At 38.3% G+C, this 19851-nt stretch overlaps 1 protein-coding gene across 1 annotated transcript in view; it reads right to left on the bottom strand.

Moving 5' to 3' along the window:
- LOC139687733 (ABC transporter G family member 20-like) overlaps window positions 1-19851 on the bottom strand; it is an 86797-nt gene continuing 66946 nt past the window's right edge. Inside the window, exons 9-17 of the mRNA XM_071585002.1 lie at window positions 18952-19061; window positions 17632-17845; window positions 14056-14236; window positions 9116-9231; window positions 8957-9027; window positions 7647-7735; window positions 6743-6919; window positions 4061-4147; window positions 1-485 (exon numbers count right to left, since the gene is read on the bottom strand). Coding sequence (XP_071441103.1) covers window positions 274-485; window positions 4061-4147; window positions 6743-6919; window positions 7647-7735; window positions 8957-9027; window positions 9116-9231; window positions 14056-14236; window positions 17632-17845; window positions 18952-19061 — 1257 coding nt within the window. The 3' untranslated portion in view covers window positions 1-273. The remainder of the gene's footprint in view (window positions 486-4060; window positions 4148-6742; window positions 6920-7646; window positions 7736-8956; window positions 9028-9115; window positions 9232-14055; window positions 14237-17631; window positions 17846-18951; window positions 19062-19851) is intronic.

The following is a 19851-nucleotide window of genomic DNA, read 5'->3' as shown; positions in this document are numbered from 1 at the left end:
AAAAATATAATGATTAATTTTATTCAACAAAAAAGTAAATAACAGGAATGAAATAACGACACGATACATAGGATTTGGCTGAATTACTTCTTCACGGACAGTATATCTCACATGTAATTTAGGTCAAAGTAAACTTGAATTGGAAAACAGTAAATCAACATGGGTCCTTTATTTTGCGTTTTTGCGGTGAATTCGCTTTCATGCGTATGAACTTCGATGTGAATGTATCGTAAGTTTTTTTTTAATTTCTTCTTCTGTCACTTCACTCATATTTCATCGTTTTAACCTTAGTACGGAGAAGCAAATGACGAGGAATACTGCGATCCAGGCAAATGTGGAAGCAAATCCAATTATCACTGTTGACTTCTGAATCCCCCAACCACGGATCATAATGTGTCTGAGGGCTATGTTGGCTGTTGTCGTAGGCATGAGGTAACACAGCTGTTGAAAGATCTTTGGAGATCCTTGAAGAGGCCAGAGGGAACCTTTAAAAAAAGGAAGAAAGTGGTGGTTATTACATCAGAAAGGTGAAATCGTGATTACCGCCGGCGCAACAAGGTGGGCTGGTAGGTGTCTTGGACACTTCATGGCAAAGGGAAAAAATGAGGTACCCCTGAGCTTACAAAATTGTGACATAACCGCCGCTCATAAAACAATGTTTTGACGAAATTAAGGATTTGAATCTTGGAACAAGATCGCGAAGAAATTTATTAGTTTTCTTTGTTTATGATCCGGTAATTCGTCTCCAGAAGTGTTTTATTGGTATTAATTAATATAATGTAAAATAAATTGGTTGAAATAACTTAACTTTGTCCTTAAACTTGAACCAGCACACTTCATTTTCACCTCACGGCTTCAACATTGAAATTCTATTGTGACGTGATGGTTAATGTTAAAATCCGGTTATGTTTTACCAACTTGTAATACATCCATTACATTTTTCGGCGATTCACTTAATATAACTTAAAAATATTTTCTAAGTTTTACTTCAGTTAGACTTGCTCCAATTATGATTACTGTAGTCTTTCATCAGTACCAATAATGATTTTTTACATTCAGAGTGACAAGAACTAATTTGTTGCAATTTTTCAAGCTAAATCCGGCACAGCATGTGGGTAAGATGGAATTCAATATGTGAATTCCATTCTTTTCCTCTAATTTGACCGTTTATTACTGCTATTATCGCTAATCTACCGGTTAAGGTAGGTTTTAGATGGGCACTAGCTACCAAGTGGTACAGCGACAATTTTCTTGCCTCTTTAAGCTAGCAAAACAAAACTGTACATCCAACACTAGAATAAGCCCCTCTTCAATTTCATGTACATCCTTCCTCCATTCCGTTCAACATTCCTATCCTACTCCTGCCCCTTTCTCGCTTGCCTAACAGTCTTCAACATCCCATTACCAATCAATATGCCCTGCTTCTATTGCCAGTCTTCAACATCCCACTGCCGATAAATATGCTTTTCAATATATATATATATATATATATATATATATATATATATATATATATATATATATATATATATATTATCGCAGGAAGATCTGGTACCTGAGAAATCACATAGCTTGGATATATATATATGTGTGTATATATAATTATATATATATATACTACCTTGATCAAAAAGTTCCCGGAATAACCACCGTGTGGCGCTCCCATCGTTCCGATTTGAGTTCTGTTTTTTTGTTAAATTGGTACATCTGTTGTTGATATTCCCTTTAAATCTTAGTGTCATAACTTGACATTTGCAAAAGTTACGTAGCCAAGAGTACATCTATCTCTGTGTGTTGGCGATTTTTTACAATTTCAGAAATGGATTTAAATTTGCAACAACGAACTTGTATTAAATTTTGCGTAAAAAACGGATTTAGTGGCGCACGGACGTTGGAAATGTTGGAAAAGTGTTTCGGCAACGATTCTCTAAAAAAAACGGTCGTTTACCAGTGGCACGAGCGGTTCAGAAGTGGTCGTGAGTCAATCGAAGATGATGAACGCAGTGGCAGACCATCGACATCGAAAGTCGGTGAAAAAATTGATAAAGTAAAAGAAATGTTGGTCAATAACCGCAAATTAACCATCAGAGAAATAGCGGAGGACTTGAACATTGCCTATGGATCCGCCCAAGACATTGTGGTTAATGATTTGGGTTTCCGTCGTGTAGCAGCAAAGTTGGTGCCAAAAGACCTCAATTTCATGCAAAAAAGAGACCGTGTTGACGTCGCAAAAGACATGATTTGCGAGGCTGAATCCGATCCCACATTCATCAAAAGGATCATTACTGGAGACGAGACGTGGGTTTATGAGTACGACACGCAATCCAGACATCAGGCAAGTGAATGGCGTTCACCAAATGAGCCGAGACCAAAAAAACCACGTCGTTTTCAGTCAAAAAAAGAAGGCAATGCTGACGGTTTTCATGGATTACAACGGTGTAGTGCATCATGAATTTTTGCCAGAAGGCCAGACAGTAAACAAAGAGTATTATTTGGGCGTTATGAGACGTTTGCGTGAAGCAATTCGCCGAAAGAGACCAGAAATGTGGGCAGAAAACTCGTGGATTTTGCACCATGATAACGCACCGTCGCACAGTGCTATCATTATTCGTAATTTTTTGACGAAAAATGCAACAAATACCATCCAACAGCCACCGAATTCACCTGATTTGGCTCCCTGTGACTTCTTTCTGTTCAATCGAGTTAAAAAACCATTACGGGGAACGCGTTTTAGCAGCCGAGAGGAAGTAATGGAAAAATCGCAGGAAGCACTGATGGACATACCGAATATAAAAAATGTTTCGAGGATTGGATCAAGCGCTGGCATAAGTGTGTTGCAGTCGATGGGGATTACTTTGAAGGGGACAATATAGATTTAGATGAATAAACTTGTATTTTTAATTTTCTGAATAAATTCCGGGAAATTTTTGATCAAGGTAGTATATATATATATATATATATATATATATATATATATATATATATATATATATATATATAAAAAATGTTTATATATATATAACCATAAACACAGGAATCAACCCGAAGGTCGGTTTGGTAGGTGATGGTGGAGTTCACCCAGTACTAAGCCCTATACGGCGTTCGGAATTCACACATCAGGGTAGGGGGGCCGGTTCCTTTCCCTGTGCCGGTTATGGTTTCCCAGGAAGATCTGGTACCCGAAAAATCACATAGCTTGGGCGGAGCTGCAGGTGCCCAGAGTGCCTTGCCCGGGAATTGAACCCGGGACCCCCAATAATCCAACCAATAGTCCAACGCTCAAAAGTCAATAGTCCAACGCTCTACTCCCTGGACTACCGCGACCCAAATATATATATATATTTATAATTATATATACACACACACACACACACACATATATATATATATATATATCCAAGCTATGTGATTTCTCAGGTACCAGATCTTCCTGGGATACTATAACCGGCACAGGGAAAGGAACTGGCCCCCCTACCCTGATGAGTGAATTTCACCCGCCGTCGGGCCTAGTACTGGGTGATCACTACCCTACCACACCGACCTTCGGGTTGATTTATGTGTTTATGGTTTATCGTTATTTATATATGTATATACATATATATATATATATATATATATATATATATATATATATATATATATATATATATATATATACTTTTCGAGAGTTTTTTCCTTTCCAGTTTGGTTGTTTTCATTGTTGATCTAGTTGAGTTAAATCATTATTGCAATATAACTGAATTAATTATGTCGTATTTTAAATTCTTAATTTGAAGTTAGCATTTATATTATGATTTGTTGACGTTTCTTAAATCATTGCCTTGTGGAAGAATTTTTAGCATGGTGAACATTGATGAAGATCTAATTGGAAAGGGAAATAATCACAGCAGAGCAAGCCTATAGTTTTAGATCTTTTAAGTTCGTAATCGAAACATAAAGGGAATTTTATTACTACCACTCTCTAATCAGCCAAAGATCTTGCATCGGCAAATCACGTCAGGATAGAATTTAAAGAATGAAATAAAATGCAACCAAACAGTGTACCATTACGAAGACTCACCTCCCATCAGCACTACTGGGTAGAAGCATCCCGTTGAAAAGTAGTTACACTCTGATATCGTCCTGCTGCTCACCGACACAAAAAATCCTGCAAAAGGACCAAATCAATATTCCCTGTTTTGAAAACACAAAAATAATTAATTGGTAGATATATTGTTTATCAGGAATGAAATGGAAATTTTTTGATGCAAGATAGCGATTTTTCCAAGTTTATGTTAAGCCTAGTAAAATAGTTTTTGTTTCCTTGCAGTTTCATTTGCCTGTAAATACCTTTATGACCTATGTGGTCAAGATTTAATGCATGCCACGAGAGATACTTTTTTATGTAATTACGTGCACATATTTTGCTTACACTACACTGCTAATTGTTTCCAGATTGAGGAGAAAAGTTATTAGAAATGGAGTTCACCAGAGGTATAGAGTTAAGCTATGTAAAAAAAATTGATTTAGTTAGGACATTTCCTTCTACAATCATTTGGTTTCAAATTTTAAACTGAATTTTGCAGTCATTAAAAACTTTCCTAATAACTTAAATATATTCGGTTGCCACCTGGAAGGCAAAATGAAATGGATTGTAAAGAAAAAACTTTAGTTTCCAAGCTCAGGATAATTTTTCCAAGGAGGATTAAATTCTTCTATCTGGTTCTCAGTCCATATCTCTAATCCCTCACGCAAAGTTCTCTCTTTTTATGTGTATGTATATATATATATATATATATATATATATATATATATATAACATAGTAATCAACCCGAAGGTCGGTTTGGTAGGTGATGGTAGAGTTCACCTTGTACTAAGCCCGACGGCGTGTGAAATTCACACATCAGGGTAGGGGGGCCAGTTCCTTTGCCTGTGCCGGTTATGGTTTCCCAGGGAGATCTGGTACCCGAAAAATCACATAGCTTGGGTGGAACTGCAAGTGTCCAGAGTGCCTTGCCCGGGAATCGAACCTGGGCCCCTCCGCTCTACCCCCTGGACTACCGTGACCCACATATATCCCTATATATACATAGATATTTTAGGTAATCTACCGGTTACGGTAGGTTTTCGATGGACATAACTGCCAAATATCTTTCCTCTCCCAGCAAAACACAACCCAAAATCCTACTCTACAACAAGTCCCTCTTCATCTCCGTGTACTTCCTTCCTCCCTTAATTCCGTCCAAAGCCCTATCCTATTTTCACCCTTTCTTCGTTTTCCTAACATTTTCCCTTCGATTACAGTCTTTAACATCCCATTGCCGATAAGTATACTTTTCAATATCTGCATATACGTACTAAGTGCAGTACGTACTAAGCCCAACGGCGTGTGGAATTCCCAATCAGGATGGAGTTTTTTTCTCTGTGGTATCTATAGTTTCCCAGGAAGTTCTGGTACCCGAAAAATTACAAGGCTTGAGTGAAGCTGTGGGTGGCATCACTCTGAATCTTACCTAGGCCCTTCGGTCAGCACCCCAGGGCTCTAGCCAATTATATATTAAATGTAGCTCATGCCCACACTAAATACACTAGCGCATGTAATAAGAAGTAATTAGCTTCTCTGCCAACGGAACCATTCTTCCATCCTTTTAGTTGTCTGTATCATCTACTGGTTAATGAACTAAGACGACGGGAAAAGGAAATTACCCTGAGTTAATGACTTCGGGCAATATTGTATAAAATAAGCACAATAAATTAAAATGTGTGTAAGATTTAATTTTTTCACTTTAGTTTCAACTGATGTCCAATTTCTTGCTGATTTCAAGACTCGTGGATCACTATAAAATTTCTGAAAGATTCGCGGCAGACGTGATATTACGAAGAAAGCTAGATACAAATTAAAATAATCCCATTGAAATAAAATCACGATTGCACCAGTGCTATATATCGTATTTCCTGATGTACGTGAAATGTACTTCATTTCTGATGTGAAAATTCCGTGGGATAATATTCTCTAACATTGGTATCAAAATATTAAACTATTACACAAGTCTGTTTTTCCAGCTTGTTTCATTTGGCTACGCATTTGGCAACTCAATGTTCTGACCCTTAAAGCGCCCATGTTTCAAATGGAGTGAAGAGCAGACGGATGCCTGTCCATCCATATTTACAGATCCTGCCTGAATTTAAAATGACTCACCGGGTTTTTCTGCCATATTTCCAGAATCAAGGACTCGATTTTAATGAATATAGAGTAATGACTATCATAGGATTATAATTTCTGTGTGTATTTTCGTGCACTACAATTCTTTTTGACCTTGCATGTAAGTACTTCTTTTTCACGTGAAAGAGGCGTAATTACGGTGCTTCACATGCGATGGTCTTAAGGTTTGCATGCTTGTTTTGTATTACGTCAAATTGGATTAATTTGCGATCGAGAAAGGATATTATGAAGTGTTTTCAAAAAAATAATTAAATTTCATTACAAAATTTGCACAATATGTTAACATTGTGAAACCTTTTCAACTTCCAAATTTATTACTCGATTAATATTTGTGTCGGACTTATGATACCTTGAAGATTCATCTGTTTGGTATAAGATATAAAACACTTGATCAAATAAATATATATATTTATATGCATATATACGTTAAAAGGCTTGTCGTATAGGATCGAAGTTTTCGAAATATAACTCTTTTGAAGAATCTTTCAAGTATTTAGCCTAATCAGTTTTATTTTCTTCACTCCGCAAAAATTCCTTACCGCAGCACATTCCAGCGATGCCCTGCACCCAGGTGAGTAGGAAGGCCAGGAATATAGAACCTCGGCAAGGGAATCCGAAGATCAAGAGTGCGATCATCAATGACTCAGTGGTCTGCAGAAAAACCATGACTGTTTGCATCATGATGTGGCCCAGAAGCAGTTCCCCCGGCGTTATACCTGGGATTGAAAGGGAAATTATGAGTAAGTACAGATCTGGCATCATTCTATTCTAATTAAGCATTAGACCTTTTCCACAACAGAAGTTTAATAAACGACGCGCGTTTTGACCAAAAGAGTCCTCTCTGAGTCGTCTTGTACCCGAAGAAGACGCTGTGGGTCGAAACGCACGTCATTTATTGAACTTACTTTGTGGCAAAGTGGTAAATTCTGTTTCAAGCCGGAAACTGCGAATTATCCTGCCCACCGAAAGAAATTCCCTAAGTTGGCCTGATCCCGATTCCAGTATCGAGCCCCAGGGATTCGAGTCAATGGAGCTCTTGAGACGAGAATTTGTTTCAACCTCCAAAAAATGGTAGATTCACCCTGAAAGAAATATTTGGTGCATGCACAGGAATGGAACTCTGATCTCCTAGCTACGTCCACAGGGTTTTTTGGCATTTTCAACATCAAACTCTAGTGGGAGCCAGTGAAGGGATAAAATAGGAGACCAGCCCGAACCTTCCTTTCTAACCGAAATTCATACCGAGTGGTATATTATCTAAATTTCTGCAATTCCACAATCATAAACTTAGATTGCGAAATTGCTCACTTATGCGTACCCATGTTTAATTCAGTCTATCCAATTCAAGACAAAGACCTAGTGCACCTTTTTAAATGCGCCACTAGGATAGTCGCACCTGCCGATAAATATATACTCAGGAATACGAGGTTGTCTGGTACTCACCTGCGACCAGTGTTCTATCCCAAAGCCCCTCGTATCTCTCCGTCACCATGACTGTAGCGGTCATTCCCACAGCCAAGAAGAAGACTGTTCTGTAAGGCGAAAAATGTCATCTTAACGTTCAACTGGAAGAGTTAGCTGAGCCAAAATTCCGAACAGACTAAAAATGTTAGAAAGCAAAATTCACAGTGGGATTTCCTTGGGTGAAAACAGAATAAGCAAATTTTTCGTTTTTTTGGTCGTGGAAACCAATCTAAAGCTATTCTTTAACGTACTTCAAGATCAAGTTGAAGTCACTTCACTGATGTGTTTTTAAGTGATCACATAAACCCAAATCAGATTATTCCAACAGATTATATAATCTACATGTAGTCATCGAAAGAAATAGTATGAAGGAATGTTAATTGCTTAGAGGAGTGCGGCTAGTACGGTTTTGTTCCTTTATTACCATAAAATTTACTCTTAATTGCATGTTAAAACTTAATCTATTAACTGTCACTAGTCTCAGGGCCTCTCAAGAAAAGTCCTCACCCAGCCACATTCGTGAATGTCGCCGGGTGAGGACTTTTCTGGGAAACATAAATATTTTTTTCATACTACGCTAACCTTGCATACTTACTCCACTTCTTCCCCATTTATGCATACCTTTTGTTCCTGGGACTTATAATAGTCCTAGTCTGAACCCTCTTCGTCCATACCCACCCATGATTTTATCGTTCCAATCCTTCCTCCCAAACTATTTAATCTTCTACATACTTGTGTATTTATTCTCATAAATTTACCTTACATCCGTGTGGTAATTCGAATTTCATCCAAAAGCTCAACATGAACAAACCAGTGTGGTATACTGTGGTATAAATTTCCATTACAGGTGCATTACACCCACACACAGCCCTCACATTCTTTCAAAACCCATTAATTTCTCACCCTATTCCCAACCTTTGCCACAAAGACTCCTCAAGAATACCATACCCCACTGTCGACATTTTATTCTTATCCTGGCATACCCAAGTTTCACTTGCATGTTGTAATGTGGGGAGGGGTACCTGAGTGCACTTTTATACCCCGTAATTTTGTTATCCCTTAGACAACCATCCCTTTTATTCTGGGAAAACTCTATTAAAACATGGGTTGGGTAATAAAACTACCACTGCCCCATTACCTTATCATCTTTCACAAAATGGGGCATTCAGCAATGTGGAAGATATCAACTTCAACTTAGTTCATGTAAAGAAATATCTCGAAAATGACACAGCAGCGAAAAAATATATGGACTTCATTCGGAAAGTTACATTAGTGATTTCTATACTCACATAACAATAGAGGAGGGAGCGGAGAATTCCTGGAAAGTGGAGTCCTCTTCCCCATAAATTGGTTCTCCGAACTGGCGCAGTGTAAGAAAAGAATAAGTTTGGTCAGTTAATGTACCTTTTTTATGTAGATCTTTATTAAGCAGTTTGAGTGTAGCTCACCTTAATTGGGGTCTGCACAACCTTTCGGTTCATCTCACACGCATCCATCAAGTCGCCGCTAAAGGTTAAGTATTCCTGTAACAATTGTTTCTTAACTGTTGTCCCAATTTGGCTGTCTGCGCGGAGAATTAAATAGTATGATTAGTAAAATACAATTCAGCAATGAATTCATCATAAAAGCAATCTTAAAAGTTGTGTTTAGCATTCAGAAAGCGGTTAAATGTTACTGAGCTCAGATTGTGCTCCTCGGTCGTATTTTTTTGGGCCCTTTATTACTTTCTTAGTTCAGGGTAGAGTGGGAAAGGTTTTATTATTAACAAAAGCGATTTCAGCGAAAGTGTACGTTTCAAGGACCCTTGAACTTTTCGTTCGGTTGAATTACCGACTTCGATAGCTGTTGGTATACATGTATGGAATTGTACTTCGTGCTTTGAATTACCTTTTAACTTCCATAAAATTGTGTCGTTTATTTTAATTAAGACGTGTAATACACGTATTCATAGGTTACTCGTAATAAATAGGCTTTGATTTGCATATAGGGGGAAGGTTTTCTTTTGGTGCAGTCGCTGGTGAAGGCGAGGATGGTATTTGGAGTGGCCGTATATAGGGATGGAAAACGCATTGCTTCTATGAAAATTTTTATTTGTTCGAAGGAAATGTTTACAAAAGGTTTCGCTATTATTTCATTTCAATATTATTTCATTAAGTATTATTCTTAGTTGCATGCACATCATATTGATAGAAATTGTTTCGTATGGATTTAAGGCCCCATGAAAACATAATAAAGAGTGCAGTTTATAGTATTAGGAATTATTCTATAATATCTCATTTATGCCATCGGTTGATTTACAAGTTGCGTTATTTTGATCTAGCTTGCGGTTTATTGACTATGAGGCGGTATGAGTAGTAAACCCACGGATGTGTTTTTGTAATTGGATTTTTGGAATTTCTATAATCATTGTCTTATGACATAAAATTAAATCAGGGCGTTAATCAAGGTCTTAAAAAAATCATCATTCTCCTCAGGGTCTCTTACACGATAGGTAGGCCTTGATGTAAGAAGGGAAGAAGAATGAGGGAGCGAAGTAATACTTAGGCTGGAAACTAATGATGACTTGTTATTTTAAAACTTAAACTCTCGACCGGAATGATACATTCGGAGGGAAGGGACTTGAAATTCGTAATTAATTTTTTGCGCGAGAGAAGGCATTTTTTTAAGTGTCACCACAGCCTTGCGAAAACTTGCCAGCGGAGAGGACACTCTCAAACTTACAGTGGACACCACATCCTCCCCATTTGTGCACACGTCAGCGCGTGACTGAGCTGAAGTTCTTTTCGCGGCATAGTTCACATTTCTTTGACAGTCCACACTTCACAGCAGACCCCTCAAAGATTTGTTTTGACTCGGTGAACTGAGGTGCTGTGCACCCGTCAACAGAAAACATTGCGATGGGTTAAGGAGTTTGGATGGTGACTACAGTCGCTCTACCTTAGTTCGTGATATCATGACAAGTGATGAAAAATAATGAAGTACCCATTCAGGTGTAATTCTTAAACGGATATAAAGTAAATGTACTCTTTTGTAGTTCTCTCAGGTTCTTATTTATAATTGAAAGTGGGTTTTAAAGCTTATTTTGGATTATATACGTTTCACCAATTTTAGAAACAATCCAATTTTTTCTGTTTGTTCACACAAATGAATTAAATCATTTAAACGAAGGTAGATGGCGCTGCTATAGTAACACTATATGAATGTGCCCGGGATATCAGTTTCTCGTGAGAACGAAAGGTGTGTCTTCATCATTAATCTATTTTCTACTGCTGGAAAACCCTTTTTCCCAACTCATGGCAGCCGCCTTAAACTTTTCCGGCCATTCACAGAATGGGGATATGGAATGCTTTTGAGGGGGCACTCGATCCCTTTCCGACTGCCTTAAGGTTCACTTCTGTTTCTCGTTGTCCGTGTTGTCAAATTTAAGGTCCTTAACCAGCATTTATAGCGAATCTTCCCCGCCCTAAGTGCATTTATTCGCAGATGTGACAACGCTGTTCGGCCGCTAGGAATTCCGCCGGAGCTAGAAAGTGAGGTGGAAGGGGAAACGGCTTTCATTGGACACTTACTCGGTGACGTCAAACCGCTGAGTTGGTGAAAAGGGTATCGTCCCCCTCTGCCATAAGGCTATGTCTACAATCTTGGATTTACGATGTCAATTTCTATCAAAACTAACACAGGAAGACACTGTTTTCTGTTTCATAAAATTAATAAGATGGAGTGCACTTAAGACTAAAAATACAGAAAATTTTTGCAGATGAAATGTTTGTTTTTTTTTCAATACTCCCTTTAATATGGAGGTGCTTGCCAACTCTTATGACTACTGGGTGGTTCGGAGTTCGTATGAGGATTTGTTTGCTTATTATGGTCGATGCAGTGACTGGGAACCACCCACGCGCTAACTGCATCATGTCTTGATTCTAGGAGTAAAATTTTTCTCCAACGATTGTCGTAACTCTCGATCTTGCTATGCATTCACGTAGGAGCGTAGCGTAACAGCGTAGAGGATAGATCAACAGGCTATTGACAGAATGGTCACGAGTTCCAATCCTGGTAATAATTCTGGTAATTTCCAGCTAAGCCCAAACTGCGAGATTTTCTGACTATGAGAACTTTCTGGGAGACCTTAGGCAGCTTTCCATATTAATGCCACTAATTTCACATGCAATAGGCCTGACTTAATGTTGGTATGAGGTGAATTCACCTGTCAAACCAACTTTATGGTTGACGAATGCGGTGGTAGTGCAATAATGTGCTTATGCAGGGTGAAGCAGAATGAACTTCTTGGTTTAAGAAAATCACTAAAGAGCGCGCAAATGAATTAGTGGAGTGGAAGTAGTGGCGTTAGCTGGGGGAAATAACGCCATTTTTATTCATTACCATACAATGGTCTGATGAGCATCGAAGTGTTGTCGTAGAAACTTTCTTTAAGAACAATGATAATGTGGTGGAGAGGGTGCTGTGGTCTAGCGATTAAGCGCATGAACCTCTCCGACTCAGTAAATGAGCAGGATTTCGTTACTGGGCGACTGACAACCCTCGTGAACTTCACCCAAGACCTCTTCATAGCCCCCAAAGTGACAGTTTGGAGCGCTGTGTCCTGTGCGCATTATTGGCCCTTACTTTTTTAATCGCGAGGTTCAACTGTTGCTGTGAACTCAGTGCGCTATTGTGAGATGCTGGAGAACTTTTTACTTCCAAAAATGGAAGTATGATGAGGAAGGCTTTTGGTTTCAAGAGGATGGTGACGGCTCATATCGTGCGTCTATCACGCCAAATCCTGCAAGAAAAATTTCCAGCCGCCTGATCTCCTTACGAGGGGATGTTCTATAGCCCCCTCGCACCCCGAATTGGAGCCCATGTGATTTTTTTCTTTGGAGATATCTTAAAGCTGAGGTTTACAAAGTTCGACCGATGACCTTGGAAGCTCTTAAGGAGGCAGATGTCATTGCTGGAATAACGCAAGATATTCTGTGAAGGGTTTTCGAAAACTTTTTTGAACAACTCATAATATGCATCGCTCACAAAAGGTGGTCACCTGGATGAAATAATTTTCAAAGCCTAATAAAAAAAATTGAATTGAATTTATTTTTCAGAAATAAAAGCCTTTTTTATTTGGTTGGTTTTTTTACAATTCACCCGTCAAATCAGGGTGTATATTGTGTCTCATCCTGTATAAGGAGAATATATATACATAGTAACTAAATTAATACCTTACCTCAAATATATTGTGTCTCATCCTGTATAAGGAGAATATATATACATAGTAACTAAATTAATACCTTACCTCTAATGCGCTGCTTTAACTATTTTTATGGCAACTGAAATGCTAAGCAACTATCTGGAAGAATAGTAAACATCTTTTCTAAAATTTTCGAGGTTTAAGTTAGCCCTAGTTGACTCAGGGCTGTACTTCGCGAGGGTGATGTAACGAAACTTGCTAATGGGCTTTCCCTGTACCTGTAGCGATATTGGACTTTATTTTTCGTATTTTTTCTCAAACAATGCCCTTCATATGTTCGACAAAGAGATAGTTGGAAATTAGCCAATAACTCTGGCCAAAACGGCTAAGATTTTGGAATTGTATCGTTTCATTTACCTTGAGGCGAACCTGCTATAAAAGTTAATAACTTGCGTTGAAGAGCATTCGTTTAATGAAACCCGAATTCTGGATGTGCTCCCGTGAGGGTCACATTTTGCGGCACATCTTGATACTTGGGTTAAAAATGTGATATCACCTTACAGTCTTGGCTTTGACTCCAGAAATTAAAAACCTCGTATTTTATCACTGAAGATAAATCATTCAAATTTGAATAAACGGCCACTCAACAATGAGTTAGGGAATCGGAGAAATGTTTTATTATTTTATTATTGTCTTTTTTATTGGGGCGAGGTTGAGAGTTTTTAGTTCCTTCTTCCATATATCCCCTTAACATAATATTGAAAACAATGACAAATAAGCCCTAGGTGAAGGAAAATCCACCTAGGCGGTAATAGAACCCGCGGCCTTTGGGTTTGGCAAGCGGGAATGCTACCCCGCCGCGACCGGAGTCGACATTATATTAATGTTAGGGATTACTGTCAAGTTTATTATGAAATCTTTGGATAGAACTTCATTCCTTGCGTTACATTGCTCGAAGCTTCAAGCCAATGAACGATTACTTATAGTTTGATCCGTAATATACTATTGCCATGTTATAGCAATAAGTCTCATACAGATGAAATCATCTTAACTTCCAACTATGTTATTAAGATAGCTTTATATTTTATTGGCGACCGTTTTCAAGGGTCTTTTAAATTGATTTGCCGCCTCAAGCAGTGAAAGCCGTAAGTTTTTTTTCCTCAATCTAGTTTAGGAAAAGAATTTCTGTTAGGACAGTGAGCTTACTGGACATGTCGAGGTAGACGTTCATGAAGCCAATGTCGACAATGGAGTCATCCACGTCCAGCCCTTCCAGCCTCCTCCTGTGGACCGACTCCGTGAAATTCTCTGGGATGACGAGCACTCCCCAGCTGTATCCCCTTCGGACGGATTCCAGTGCTTCCTTCTCGTCGTCCACGAACTTGACCTGCATCCGGGTGAATAACTCCGTGTCATTAAACGTTCCCACAAACTATACTTTCTCAATCTGAGTAAGTGGGACCACTCACCACGACGCACAGTTAGGGAGTTGTACGCAGGACATTAAAATGGTGCTTGTTTGAGGAAAGGCAATATTCGGGAGAATGGGGAAGTTTTACAACTGCTAGAATCACGAAGTTATAATCATGAAAAAATTTGTCATGGATGTCGTTTGGAGTGTGGTACTTAATGGAATATCTAAAATGTAGACGACGAGGAAAAATAAATAATAAAAGTATAATGAAAGCTTGGATGTGGCCGCGGCGAAGGATAGAGAGAATATGTTGGATTGGCAGGGCTAGGAATGAGGTACTGAAAATTTTAGATTGTAATTGTGGATTGTGGAGGAACGAAGTAAATTATATTGTATTAGAAAGTCAAAGGGAACATAGAAAAGACATACGTATATCAAGTTGCGGTTGCATGCAGAAGGTCATTATGGAAGGAAAGAGTGATGGGAAGAGAAGTTGAGGGAAATTCGGGATGCTGATGGATATAAAGGGAGGAAGAGCATATAAAGCTTTGAAACGGGAAAAACATGATAGAAATACCTTAAGATCATCAATTCCACTAAGAACCGTCCAATTAAAGGTAGCATGATGATGATGAATTTTTAATATTTTCTTTCAAAGTTGGCCGGATCGGTTTTCGACAGTGTCATAATATAAGGTGCCTTGAGGCTCCTCGCATTGTTCAAATTTCATGGAGAAAACGAAAGAATGAATAATATTCGGGCCATAGGTAAAAATTGATTCCTATTGGAACTTTTGACAGAAATCTCGTTTCGAATTCCATGGAATTGGCAATCAAAATAAGGTTAGCTGTATCCGGTGTAACTTTGTGGAAATCTTTCATTTTAAAAAGAAAAAGGGTAACTTTGTTTTCCAACGGAAAATTTATTCGGAATTTTCGAGTAAATTTTTTGTGGAGAACAAAGTTACGTTATTTCCTATAAAAAGGTTTGGATTTTTTACCCGTATAGTCGCTTACCTTAATGTTCATCAATATGCTTTATTAATGTATTGGCATTGCTCATTCAGTATTAATAATTAATGAAACAGTAATTTCAACCACAATTAAAAGTGTAAACAAAACTACTGTACGGTAGTCGAAGCCGTTTCTGTAAAATACTTTTTACTCAATTATCTTACCTTTTTAGAATTTCTCCTAAGAACCCTCTCTCCTCCCCCTTACCATGCCTAGTACTTCCTCGTTTGTTTCCCTTTCGGTTCAGTTTACTTTTTCCATTCTTCTTCATGCCCACATCTCAAAAGCCTGTGAATGTTTGCCCATACTCTTGCCTCGGCGATCAAGTTTCTACTCCGCAAAAAACTGCGCTTTATATTAGAGTTTTCACTAATCTTTTCTTTACACATTTACTCAAGGTCCCTGCCATTAACTTTTTTCTCGCTCTAAAAGCTAATTTTCATTTCTCATTTCTTCTTCCGCTATGCCACTGCGATCTCCGTCTAAAAAAACTGTTCAAATCATTGAACTGATCTACCTGCTCTAGTTTATGCCCCTTACTTTTAATTTTTAACGTAGCCTTCGTATTTCTCGAGAACTTCATTATCTTCGTCTGATTTGCATTTACATCCCATACCGATGGCATTGTTTAACGTGCTCACTAACGATTGCAATCCTTTGGATAATTAGCTAAATAAAGCTTATTCATCCGCAAATCTAACTGATTTTTGGAATGTCCCACCTGATTTCATCACTACCTCCAGTACTTTTATCACCACCTTTACCATGTACACCGTGTACACGTTAAAAAGCATGGGGAACAAGAATAGACCTTCATGTTTTACCTCCCTACCCAACACCCCCATCTTGACTCTCCATCTGCTACTAGCACCTCTGTATTCTTGGACGTAAACAGGTTCCGAATAAGTCGTCTAGACCACCACTTCTCCTTTCGTGATATATTTGTTAGTTCACCTAATTTACTCTGTCGAACACTTTCTAGGTGTCCTCTAAGCAAACAAATGCGTCCTGGTTGTACTCGATATTTCATTATATTAGTGGCATAATTGCTGTTACGGTGTCACGGGTACTTCTTCCTTTCTGTAACACAACTAACAAACCCTGAAGTAAACCCTATTTACCCTCTTCTATCTACTTTTGTTGAAGATCCTAAATACTACCTCAGCTTCATGCGGATTTGCAGTTATCACCCTTTGTTCGTCTAATACTCGTACTGCTTATTTTCTCTTTATTTGAGATGGCATTAACGCTGATCGAACGAAACTTTACAACCGAATTCCTTCCTAATGAATGCTAAGAATGAGGCCCTATAAGACCTGACTTGCACCTATTCTTGAAATACGCTGGAGCGGCACTTGGAAGTTAGAAATAAATTTTAAAAAGTGCGTATTGATGAATTTTGGAAAAAGAGCAATTCCCTCCCGAACGCCTGCTGCATCAGGAACATCGAAATGGCATGTATAGACTCGATCAAATACCTAGGCGTTACCCTCACTCGCGATCTCTCCTAGGTGAAACAAATGCGGGGAATATGTGGACAAGCTAACAAAAAATGAGGATTTATTAGAAGAGTCCTCGATACATGTGATGAAAAGGTCAAAGAGTAATGTTATCTTTCGCTGGTTAGGTCTCATTTAGATTATGCTCCAAGCATATGGGATTCTTACGAAATCGGATTAATTGCCGAATTGTATCGCGTGTAGCGTAGAGGAGCAAGATATGTAAAACGTTTCTATGATAAACTTTTTGACGTATCCAAAATATTAGAGCAGCTAGGCTGGAAATCACTCACAAAGCGAAGGTTAAATTACAGATTAGCTCTCTAGCATAAATTAGGACGACGTCTCTATAGCAGTGATTTTGAAAATGTAATATTACCCCCCTAATACTACGGTAGGAGAGATCATGCAAATAAAATTAGAGAGATTAAGCTAGAACAGATAGAGTTAAGATGTCAATTTTTTCACAAACGATAAGGGTTTAGAATAACGTTGTTCCCTTGTTGTCTCCCTTGAATAGGCAAGCACCGACTTCTCAGCCAAGTAAAAACTCTGATATTGCTGTATGGTCCAAGGACAGAGAAAGAAATGGGTTTCTCAACATATCAAAAGTATGTGGAAGTAAAGGCTGGTTTAGGGAAGTATGCCCCAACCGGATTCGGAGCTTTTTCTTTTCCTCTAAAGAAAGGAATGAAAATCGACTGTTGTTTTCTGGAAATAATACAGTTTGAAGTGAATTATTCATGGAATAAATTCAACACTTGAGTTCTCAATGATTCCCTGGATGACAGATGTACTTGAAAGAAACTTTGGGTAGTGTACAGTATCGTTGTATATCCCTTGCTTAAATACTTGCCTGGAAGTATTTACTCTTGGAGAGCTGTTGGGCATATCTGCAACCAATATAAGGGTCGTCGCAGGTCATCGGGCCATAGTTGGTGCAGTTCTCTGCCAAATTAGGATTCTCGTGGTTGATGATGGTGAAAGGCAGCTGCTTCGGGTCATCGCCAATCGCCAAGAAGAAGATGCTGATTTGTACGAGTGGGAAGATAAAATTGAAGGCCAAGGATCTGGAGGAAGAAATTAACGCAAAATGAGTTATTGGGGAAGAGTAGCCATTTAAAAAGCCCCCTGCTGCACCGGTTGAAATTGATTAAGTCTTATTAAATGTGATATGCCGCCCTTGTGAGTATTTATTGCAACTGAATGATATCTATCGCATTTTGAATCGGCATATGATAGTGGTATTCTCAACAGAGAAGAATTGGCGGTCAGTTATTGCTAATTTAATAATTAGGTATATGAGAAAATGCTTTATGATCATAATTACAATGTCTGAGTATAGCAGTATCCAAGATGAAGGCCATATCAAATGCCAGAGCTATATATATTTTTTACAGTTTGGTGACTCAGTTGATTAATGATAGTGATAGCTTTTCTCCGGCTGTAAATTGCTAAAGACTGCGGAAAAGCTGCTAAAAATTTGGGATTCATTAAAAGATCTTTCCGCGAGATGATAACTTCCATATCTTTCTCATGATCTCGGAAGGGAAATCATAGCATTCAGTTTCAAAGTAACTGTGAACGGCTTTGGAAGGAAAATAATTGCTCAAAAAACTTCTTACTTAAAGTGAAAATCACAATCGTTTTTCTTTTTGGACTGCGTATGTACCCATTGGAATTCGAGCGTAACTAGTCTTGTAACAATTGGCCTTCCATGATTCTATTTCATCAGAAATCATCGCCATTCCTTGCCAACCGTCACTTAAGAGTTGTGGTTGGGAGTTAGGGGACGTCTACTAATTATGCAATGGTGGAGAAGTGTATTTTGGTGGGGAATGTTCCATGTAATGTCCGTAAAATAGTGATATACATCTGTTTGCAGTTGTAAATAAATGCGAAGCGTCTTTACTTCGCTGTGATAGCGAGATGTGTGAGGGAGAACGAGCATTCACATGTACCAGCTACGGAGTCGATTTCACTTACTCCGTTTGTGTGGCCAGACCTGAGGATATAATGTGGGATTTTAGTAATTCCCTCGGTGAAGATCCGTAAAGCAAACTACGCTTCCCGTGCCGCGTTATTCAAAATATCCTGACACGTTTTGACCGGACTTTACATGCGTGCGCGTGTTCGCCTGTGCGTGTGTGTGGAATGTTTCTCTAGGTATACTTACTCTGGTGACCGGAAAAATCTCAAGCCACTCTTCAAGAACATCGCTTTCCATCTTCCGACCTTCGCCCTTCTTTTCCTTTTTATCTCCCAGTCTTGCCCTTTGGAGACAAACTGTTGAAAGAAAGGTTAATTTTCCATTAGATACCACGTTTGTCAGGAAAACTCTTCTAAGGAAAAAAATGCGAGTACATGGATTACAGTATCGGGAATATATCTTCTTTGGATTGATCTAACACTTGCACTTTATCAATAGTTGTATGAATATTTTGTAAAGATAAAGTTTCACGAGTGTTGTAACACATCTATCTATTGGGTTACTTTTTAGTATGTACGTATTTGAATTCATATTGATTTTACGATAAAATGATATTTTTTTACGTTAAACAACTGATATAGCCGCAGAGAAAGAATATATGACCGCTATATCTCTGTATGGCAGAGAATTACGGTGCATTTACTAGGATAATTTCACTCATATGGACGTAATTTATCGGTGTTTCATGACATGCAATCATACTTTTTAAGATATTAAGGGGATGAAATAATGTAACTGAAATCTAAGTGAACTTAAGTCATGTGAATGGAAGGCACCAAACTAAAGCCAAAGTATTTGCTTTATTTTTTTTCATGAACTCTTATCATAAACCTTTGGAATCCAATTTTTCCATTCAAATCACGACTGAGTTTTTCTATATTAATATTATATGCTCTTTTTGCCATTATTTAACATCATTGATAAATGATATTTTAATGTATTTTGAGACCTAATGGCGTCTTAAGATTTGCAGATATCTGTTAAAAGTTGTGGCTAACTTCAGACGTATGTTTAACTCTGAGAAGTACTGGCTAAAAACTTGCGTAATCTTTCGCGCCTTTAAGCGAAAGTTTATGCCTGTAAATC

Source organism: Hetaerina americana, unplaced genomic scaffold (genome assembly GCF_022747635.1).
Source record: "Hetaerina americana unplaced genomic scaffold, ioHetAmer1.1.p SCAF_2, whole genome shotgun sequence".
Taxonomy (NCBI): domain Eukaryota; kingdom Metazoa; phylum Arthropoda; class Insecta; order Odonata; family Calopterygidae; genus Hetaerina; species Hetaerina americana.
Note: the sequence above shows the minus strand (reverse complement) of the source record. Positions and strands in the feature narration are given on the sequence as shown.